Source organism: Pungitius pungitius, chromosome 6 (assembly GCF_949316345.1).
Source record: "Pungitius pungitius chromosome 6, fPunPun2.1, whole genome shotgun sequence".
NCBI lineage: Eukaryota > Metazoa > Chordata > Actinopteri > Perciformes > Gasterosteidae > Pungitius > Pungitius pungitius.
Genome location: NC_084905.1, coordinates 6,529,755 through 6,539,570, shown reverse-complemented (window position 1 = coordinate 6,539,570; position 9,816 = coordinate 6,529,755). Strand labels below are relative to the sequence as shown.

Genomic DNA, 9,816 nt, shown 5'->3' with positions numbered 1-9,816 from the left:
AGAATGAGTCAAATGCAGGCAAGGCCTTTAGTCAATGATGTGTGGAGTAGAACTTCCTATCATGTATTCCCACAGTACCTTTGCCCATATTTATAATAATTTATTCTGTGAAACACTTGTAAAGAAAGAGGCCTCCCAGGTGTGGACAAACGTCCCATTGAATCAGAAAGGAATGCAAAGCTGAGAGGTCATCTTTGCCTTTTAATTGGATTCCACAAAAGGGGATTCAGATTAAAAAGTCTGAACTGATTTTAACATGTCAATAAAAAATAAAGCACATAATTTTCTTTCTCCTAATGGAAATCATGGTCATGGATTTATCCCAGATTACAACAGAAGAATACAATAAAAAACAAAACATTATGATATATAGACTTGTGTAAAAATACAGTAATACATATATAGTAAACAAAGATTAGTACACACACGGTGCATGAAAGAAGAGCAGTAAGATTTAATGTATATTGTAAAATAAGTTAACTGCAAAAGTGCTGCTAACACAGAACACTGAAATATTACTAATATGCCTGATGGAAACATAAAATTGTGAATGCTATTTAAAATAATATTGGTAATAATATTGAAAATATTAACAAGATATATTGAAATCGTACTGAATGGTACAACAGACCATGTTCAAATGTGACACTACATATTTTCAGAATAAAGGTCAGCCAGGAAACAGGAAGTGCATACTTTTTTCTCATGGTTTTATTCATCCTCATGTTGTCACACATTCCCAAAAACATTAAACACATTTTCTCAAATAGAGTGGTTAAATTGCATGAAGAGAAACTAAATATACATACAATTTATTATATATTCTGCTAGTTTATCAAGTAATTCATGATTCAACTGTAATTCCAGCTTAATTGGAGTTCTGGCTCCACCTAGGTCGGGTACAAAAACTACATGCATGTGGCCTGGGGCCTGTTTCAGAAAGGAGGTTAAGTGAAAACTCTGAGTATGTTAACCCTGAAATGAGGGAAACTGAGTTTTCTGTTTCAGAATGGGAGGTATGTTAAACCTGAGAAAGCAGAGTAAGTCAAGCCTGTTTCAGAAAGAGAGGTAACTTATACTCAGAGTCAGTTACCATGGCAACTTACTCTGTGAACCTAACCTGGTCGGGAGCAGGTTTTCTTCGGGAAACCCAGAGTTTATTTCGTCTCCTCCCCTTTTTTAAAGAGGAAGTGGTATTTAATCACCTCATTCATTCTTTCGGTATTCATTCATTGCGCACATTTCAGTCACGCAGAGCGCATCAAATCAAGTGAATGAAATGGCATGTCCTTTTATGGACGTTCTGTGGATGAAGAGGCTGCATTAATCCGTAGGGAGTTGCATTTACGTCGGGAGAGGATTTTGAGACCCAGAGTGGATTTTTTGTCATATCCATATTCATTTTTATTTGAGCGGTACCGTTTTTCTTTACAGTCAATAAGATACATCCATAATCTCATCCATCCTTACATCAGAAACATCAGCCATCGCGGCCGTGCTCTAACATCCGAGCAGATGCTTTGCGTTGCATTACGTTTCTTTGCAAATGGTAGTTTTCTGTATAACATTGGGGATGCAGAACATATCAGTAAGGCTACTGTTTGCAGAGTTGTAAGGAAAGTGTGCCTCGCTCTTAAGCGCTTTCTCCGAATTTTTGTGCTGTTTCCTGGGCACAAACCCGTGAGAGCCATCAAAGAGGAGTTTCACAGGATTGCAGGTCAGTGATGTATAAATCGGTTTAAATGAGGCTAACCTGATAAATGACGTTCAGTTAAGAGCATATTGCTGCGACCCCTGGAAGTAAACTAATAATAGAATTCCTTTTAGGATTTCCGAATGTGGTTGGATGCATTGATGGCACACATATTCCCATCATTGCACCTTCCGAAAATGAAGCAGACTATGTCAACAGGAGGTCCATCCACAGTATTAATGTGCAGGATTGCACCTACATGAAAATTAAAATTAGGTTGAATAACACACTGTTCTTCCAGTTTCACTTCTGATATTATAACAGTTGGGCAAGTCACTTATATTACTAACTACAACTGGCTTCTTCAACAGTGTAATTAGATTAATGTAATAATGACTATCTCTAGAAAGTATTGGTCTACTTATTACTAATTACTTTCTAAATCCCATATCAACTTCAACCACTTGAACAATACAAGGAGAGACAAGAAACTGCACTTTTAATGCTTTCAAATAAACATTATACAATTGCATGAATTATTCTTGAAAAAATATATCTTTTAAATTTGATGTTAAATCCACTATTGTTTTATACAGAATTGCTTTATAGTTTATGCAGCATTTAATGCAATTACATCAGTTTTTACTTTAAATTACGGAATTAAATTACAGTTTTTAGATTACATAGAAATTAATTACACACAACACTGTATAACAGTAATTCAAATGTAAACTTACGCATTGACTCGAGCAGCTATTTTCTCCCAAGCTAACTCTCTGTCCTTCGCCGCTGCAGCCGTGTTGCTTTTTTTTTAAATATATGTTCGTACTCTCCATATGCTTGCATAAGCACATCCAGTTCTGCTGGTGAAAAATATGAAGACCTCTTTTTGTCTGGCGCTGTTGCCATGGTGACTCGTAATATCTGCGCTCCATTGATAATGGCTTTTTATAGTTGTGGTGCACGCGCTTAACTCAGAGTAGGTCAACTCAGAGTTGATTGAACTAACTCATTTCAGCTGTTCTGTAAACGAAAACTCAGAGTTTCCCATCTCAGGGTAAGTCAACTCAGAGTTCAAGTTTTAACTCAGAGTTGGTTGAACCTCCTTTTTGAAACAGGCCCCTGGTGAGTTCTAATGTTGTTTTGAACCAGAGAATATGACCTAAAACAACCACATGTAGAGGTAGAAATAACTTAGGACGGAGCATTTGAGACGGACAAAGCTTTATTGGCATGTTGGATTGACAGTAAAAGACAAATACCTGCGTAATCTGTGGCGTCATGCAATGCAAATGTGTAACTCAACGTCATCCCACTTGGTAGAGAAAAGAAATGTTACAACAATTGTACCGTGTGGTAGAATGTAGCGTGTGTCAAATATTATGGAAAGCAACAGGCCTCATTTAAGGCCTTAATCTGTCATTTATCTGTGTACATTAAAAAGTCACATTCTTTAACAAAAATAATGATAAACAACTATTTATTGAATTGGCCAACAGTATTCAATAACTTGAGAAAATTGATGCCCCTTAACCAGCATATATATATATTTATTTTAATTCCCCCGTTGTGAGCTTTTCAGATTCATGTTGCTGTCAGATTGCAAGAGCACACTGTTTTGTAACAGCAGCTAAAGTGTCAAAAGGTAAGAATTCTTAACATATTATTAACAATCAGAACAAAATGCAATCAAAACTATTAAAAGACAGCAACGGTTCAAATGAGTTTATAACACCAGTCTGGTCCCATCAGCTCCCCCTATCACTTTTTTCTAATGAACTGTACACACAAAAAGGCTACCTTTATATTTATATTACCATTGTGGACTAATCCAAGTAAAAATACGTAGGAAGTTATTCACAGAATCTGATCATTCTTGGATGGATTTGATCCATTTGATCACATTTGGACGTCTAATTGTCGTCCGGCCGCTCTGCTGTACTTCAGAGTACAGTACGAAGATTTGGACCCTCGAGCAGGCTTTTAAAAAGGAATGTTACTTCATTTTTTATACACGTCGAAACCCAAACATCTGAACTGTCTAACCAAGCCAATCTGACAGTAAGAATGTTTTGATTTCAATCACTAGATGTAAAAGGGTATGCTTTGTAACCACAACGGTAAAAAGACAACCGTCTATCATCTGGCGTCTTGTTCATTTCTTCAGTTTGAAAACTGCGTACTCCTGACTAAATAGTTGCTGCTGCTGTGATCGGAGTACGATCTCTTCGTCAGTGCCCTTTGAGCAGAATGAGTCCCGTCTCTGCCAGTATTTACTGAAGGAGAGCACTAGAGGGAGTCAGGCGTTGACTCAAACTTTAGCATTACTTGCCTTTATGTTAATTGTGGTGGGAAGGAGGGGACGACAAAATGCAGAAGGCCACATGTGGGATTTGAACCCAGGCCGCTGCGGTAACCATGGAAGTAAAGCTATTTTTCTTCAGCCTGGAACCTCTTACAAATGAGAGATTGAGAGAACATACCGGGTACCTCTCTGTATGTCCCTTTAGAATCATTTTCAAACATTTTTTTACTTCTCTGCGGTCTTATTGATGTGAAAAAAAGTGAAATGTATCCCCCAATACATTTGAGTGCCTCATAAATCTCACTTGAACCTGTTTAGGCCCCTCCCCTTTTGATTTGACCAGTGTGCCCTGCCAAATGTATGAAGCAGTTGCCACCAATGCAGCTCGTTATTTCGGCCCACACTGAGTGGGACTTGAAGCTCTGCATAATTGTAAAATATTAACACTTGTATATAGTTGATTTTAATTTAAGTGGACATAATGTGTGCAAAATGAGTCATATAAACAAGATGTCTTTTAGAGGAAAACTTGTGGGTTTCCAACATTTTTGAATTTTAAATGAAAGGTTCAGGCGAGGGAATTGCCTGCAGCCAAATGTTGACAAAGTGAGGTTGCTAAGCAACCAGAGAAGTCATTGCTCCCAGGCACAAGATTCCTATATTTCCCTTGTGAAAAATGAATCCATCCATCAATCTATCAAAAGAAAATTCAAGACTAAGACAAGATTCCACACCAAGTAAAATGATCAATTTTGCACTTACGTTTTCGTACTAATTAAAACACCCAGGAGACAACCTTTGGTTTGGACTAAGCAGGACTCTTTTTCTCACTCCCAGTCCCAGCTAGCTGGCTGATCTTCCCGTCTCTAACTCCTGCAGAGAGAGCAAATGTGGGACCCCTTGATGAGCTCGTTGTCATCAAGCGCACCTCTGGGCTTCTCTCCTCTCATGGAATGCGCCCCGCATGTCTCGGCCTGAACGCCATCGCCCTGCAACCCCTCACATGTTGAGACGCCACAAGAGCGCCTTATAAAAACACACACCATAAATGATATACAGAGAATGAGGATAGCATCAAACAGCTGTATTTGCCACGTACAGATAAAGTGATGTCTCTGTCTCAGATTGAAGTCGCTCTCCCTCTGCGAGTGTTGTAATCCAAGCTTTTCTGGGTTTTATTAACATAGCGGTCCGGTTTCTAACATGCCCTACTGGCCACCTAAGGTAACCCTATCAACTTTGTTGCTGTAGTTTGTACTCAAAGCCTCGTTGGAGCTTTAAAGCGTTTGGGCCATAGGTCTAGATAAAAGAAATTAAAAAAAAGATTCACAGAATACACTTGGGCCGAAGCGCAGCAGGATGTGTCACTCGGAGTGCACACTATTTAAACGTTGATTTCATCTTTGACATAGATGTGAAAGATTTAAAAGAGTGGATTCATTCATCTTATATTATAGCTACCTATAGTGTTCTACGCCGCAAAGTAAGGTGAGCATAACACTTGGTGTTGCTTCTAAAACACAGCTTTTGGCTCAGATGAAGTGAAGGAGGAACACTGAACACATGCCGGCCGGAGGGGTTATGAGGCCGGAGATTTGATCCTAGAAGCAGCAGCGGGAGTTGATGCCATCGAGATGGTCGCTAGTGGGTTTGCTTTTTATTCAATCGGTTAAAGGGGCATGCGCTGGGGACCGATAAGCATCCTCAGCGGAAGCGGGGGGGGAATGAGGGAGGGGGGGGGCAAACTGCTTACGTCCCAGGGCCGGGACTTTCCCCCGGTGCCAGTAGTTTTTGGAGAATCTTTTGGTAGAACGGGGAGAAGACCAGCTTATTGAAGTTGATGAGGCGACTGAAGCGAACAGCGAGCTCCTTCACCTCCTTGCCGACCGGGGCCAGACCACCCGGGAGAGGGGGGGGGTTCTTGTGCTGACTGGACTCTAGGGAGGCCAGGAGGTAGCTCTGAAGCCGAGACTCTGAGGGGAGTGGGAAAAAAGAGAGGAGCCACATGAACCCCAGAAGCCCATCCCACGGCCCAGAGCGGCCCGCCGTGCCTTCTTACCCATCAGCTTGCGGACGCTGTTGTCCGGCTGGATGATAGCGGAGATCTGTCCCATCAGAGCGCTCCTCCGGACGGCCGCAAACGGGGAGTAGCCGTGCCGGCTCAGACACTCGCTCAGCTCGACACACAGCTTCTCCCCGACGGTCGCCAAGGCCTCCGGTGCGTTGAAGGACCTGGCGACAGGCGACAGGGAGGCGTTCAAGCTCAGCGCCATTGGCACCACACACATCATAGATGGATTGATCGGTTTTGTTGTGGGATATCGCTTGGTGGATGAAGGACAGGTTGGAAAGAAGCCATTGATTGAATCAGCCAGATCCTTTGTCAAATTTGGGAGCAAAACGGGTTGTAATATTCATGCGTTCATTTAGCAGGTTGTCCCCGCCCGTTATTATGGCGCTGTGCCTATGAACGTAAACAAAATATATACGCACTCTGGTGGGACCAACCAGTCCAAAAAAAACAGATCAAAATAACCAATAATTGAATAAATCATATTTCTCATCAGTAAACAGGAAACAAAACAATAACCCGGTTGTGCCTTCCTGACTGGACCTACCCAGAGTGGTTAGAATATTGTAATTCATGTCACTTATTCCAGGCTGTATTTCCCTGTTCTTGTCGCTATGATTATGTATTTTTTCTTCTTGCAATAACATTTGACAAAGCATTGCAGAGAGCATCAGACCGAGGTGACGTGTGTGCCGGTACGCCGTGCTGTGATGTATCAACACAGTGTTCACGAGCGCTACAAAGATCGGCAATAGTGAAAGCACAGCGGGACCGCTACTCACGGCGCGTGCATGTCCGCGAATATGGCGCTGACAATGTCCTTCAGCGTCTCCATCAGCCCCGGCAGGCCTGAGATGGCCTCCCCCGCGGTGGTGTAGACGATGAGCAGCACGGACGACAACACGACCAGCCGCTCCTCCTCCCGGTGCATCTCCTGGAACCGGACCTGATCCATCAGCACCGTCTGCAGGGGGGGCGGGAGAAGAGGAGTTAGACGGGGGGGGGGGACCGGCCTCGGCGGGAGACGTACAACTCGGCGGGCGCAGCGCAGAGGGGCTCCCGCCGGCTTTGCGTTCACCTCTGGGAAGGGGTCGGAGGCGTGGGCCCACGTCAGCAGGCGGAGGTAGGCGTGGTTGTGGACGTTGACGGAGGAGAGGGAGGGAGGGCCTGACGACGCGGCGCAGGAGCCCCCCTCTCTCAGGCATCTCAGCGTGTCCTCGAGCCACTTCTCCGTGTAGTCTAAGGCATCTGGTGGTGGGGGGGGGCGGGGGGTTTCGTTGTTAGATCGAGGCAACAATAAAAGAGGCCGTTGGCCTGAGAAGCTAATGGCTACTGGAGGGAAATGGGGATATGTTATCTACTAATGGCTTTCAGCTGATTCTATGTGCCTGCTTCTTCTTAATTTTTTGCATGAATAAGTCATAATATATTTCAGGGAAAAGAGGGACTCCTTACTGGGGTGTTTCTCCAGAAACCCCTGGAACTTGCTCCTCTCGTACTCCACCGACTGCTGCATCAGGTGAGGCCGGATGCTGGTAAGGGCGAAGTTAGCCATGTCCACCTTCATCAGGTCCAGCACGGAGAATATTTCCCTGGGAGGGAGATAGAAAGCGGGGGTTCACACGCCGCTTAACGCTACACAAGTGGGCTGAGATTCCGTGTCCGACTCGACCACTCCAGAACACACTGACACTGACTTGAATGGATATTCCACCCAAAAGCATACCCCGAGGCCCCCTCCCTCTTTCTCCCCAAAACAATCGAATTGTAATTGTTCCCCGGGCTCACTTGAGCAGGGGCACGATGTCGGCGATCTCCTTCAGTTTTCGGATGTCCTCGTCCCTGCAGGGGGCGCACAGCGAGCCCATCATCCCGACGATGAACTGGGACAGCTTGGCGATGTCCAGCGCGCCGTTCTCGGCCTGCTGCTGGATCAGAGGCAGGTCCAGGACCTCCTCGATGCGGGAGCGCAGGCGCCCGTGGCCCGGCAGCAGGAAGGACAGCAGGGTCTGGAGAAAAGGGGGCGAAAGACGTGCTGCTGTGACCGTTCTCCAGAGACACGACAACAGCAGCTGGAAATAAGACATCGCATTTGGGCCTCACCTCCCTGATCTCGGACAGCAGCTTGATGGAGTGTCCGTACGTCTGCGGCTCCTCCTTCAGCTGGGCCTCCAAGCAATCCCAGAATGCCTTGTGCATGATCTCCTTCACTTGGCGCTCCAAGCTGTGCACAGGAGGGGCCGTTACTTCTACAGCAAGAGGACAAAGAACGCCGGCAAAGACCTGGGCTATGTGATTGAACGCTCACCTCCCCTCGGGAAGGACCGCCGGTTTGACTTGAAAATCCTGGTTGACCATTATTTCATGAGCCAAAGCCATGTTGGTGACTCCTTCAGCCGTCTCAATCAGTTCCTCCACGGAGACGAACCGGGGGGGGCTGGCTGTAAAAGAAATCCATCTTCCATCATAATGTCCTTTTTTCTTTTCTCAAACCAAATCCCACTGTCCAGTTGAGTGTAACTTTAGTAAAAGCAGCCACACACACACACACATCCAGTCAGATGAGAGGAGACAAGATGATACACAGTGGCTGGTTTGCAATAATCTGTTGAGACCTTCAAACTGTTCGCTTCTGGAGGCCGAGCAAGTTAACCCGCCTTTAACCCCTGAAAGTGGCGGGTAACCAGGGGCCCATTGTGATAGCGTGGGGCCCACTGTAACCACCTTAGTCCACGTGTTGGTGCTCATAAAGAAGTGAGGGAGGGACGGAGTGACAGAGCCGAGCGGCTACAGTGTGAGATAAGGAGCAGTTTTGAATAGCAATCATTGGTGTCCACTAGCAACCACGGCTTGGATTCCCTGGACCTGAGCTGGTTACCCAGCATGGGAAACCAATCCTTTTCTCACCTTGAGGAGTGTTCCCCCTGTTGGGGCTCGAACTATTTGCCTGTATCCTCTCATTCAATGTGCCCTCGGGAGCACCCTGTCTCCTCTGCTCCTTCTTCTTCGACTCCTTGTCTCCTCTGCCGTCAAGGTGGTCCGCCTCGTTAGGCATACTTGGGCCTGCACGATAACACATTATGTTTGCAATCAGCAGAAGGCCACATGTATGTTACCGGAACAGGTGTTCTTGTGTGGAGGGTCTTCTTCTAGCTAGACATGCAGTATTGCTACATCAATGAATCATCTGTACGTTTATTATGTTTTTGTGTCAGTCCAAACGGGAGATCAGGAGAGATGCAAGTTTGTTGTTGTGATCTAACGTTATCAGATGATGACATCACCTAGACTGATAAGGGGGGAGAGGGCTAAGCGATGCTAAGCTGCGGACACCACACAGGTAAACAGAACAAAGCCTCGCGGTACCGTGGCTGCGATTGAAGGCCCATCCGCGGCAAAAGGTACTAACCTTAAGCGGTAGGGAAGCCCAGAGGAGAGACGGGTGAGCCGAGAGGCTCAACTTTAGCTTTAGTCTCTCGCTGTCAACAAACAATAGAGCCCTTGTGATAGCAGCTAACCCTGGACAGGCCGGACACAACGAAATGCGTCACAGATTTGTTTTTTTTAGCAGGAGGGAGACATTCGTTGCGTCCCGGAGAGCTCGATCTCAGTGATGTCGCAGCAGCTTCTTTTCGATGCGCCGCCTGGTACCGAGCGACCCTCTTCCGGTTTTGGGGCGGGTTGTGTGACGCAGTAAGACGAGCCCACTCATGCGCATGCGCACAGCTTCCTTTTCATCTTCATTTA

At 45.4% G+C, this 9,816-nt stretch overlaps 1 protein-coding gene across 1 annotated transcript; it reads right to left on the bottom strand.

Annotated features, from left to right (window-relative positions):
* Positions 1-5,368: 5,368 nt before the first annotated feature.
* On the bottom strand, positions 5,369-9,762 carry tcp11l1 (t-complex 11, testis-specific-like 1). Its single transcript, XM_037451759.2, has 10 exons — positions 9,479-9,762; positions 8,977-9,132; positions 8,378-8,510; positions 8,173-8,293; positions 7,858-8,078; positions 7,525-7,661; positions 7,148-7,317; positions 6,852-7,033; positions 6,058-6,230; positions 5,369-5,971 (listed from the first exon to the last, which is right to left on the bottom strand). Exons 2-10 carry the CDS (start codon positions 9,122-9,124, stop codon positions 5,748-5,750), a joined length of 1,509 nt encoding a protein of 502 aa, XP_037307656.2. The 5' UTR covers positions 9,125-9,132; positions 9,479-9,762; the 3' UTR covers positions 5,369-5,747.
* Between the last annotated feature and the right edge of the window lie 54 nt (positions 9,763-9,816).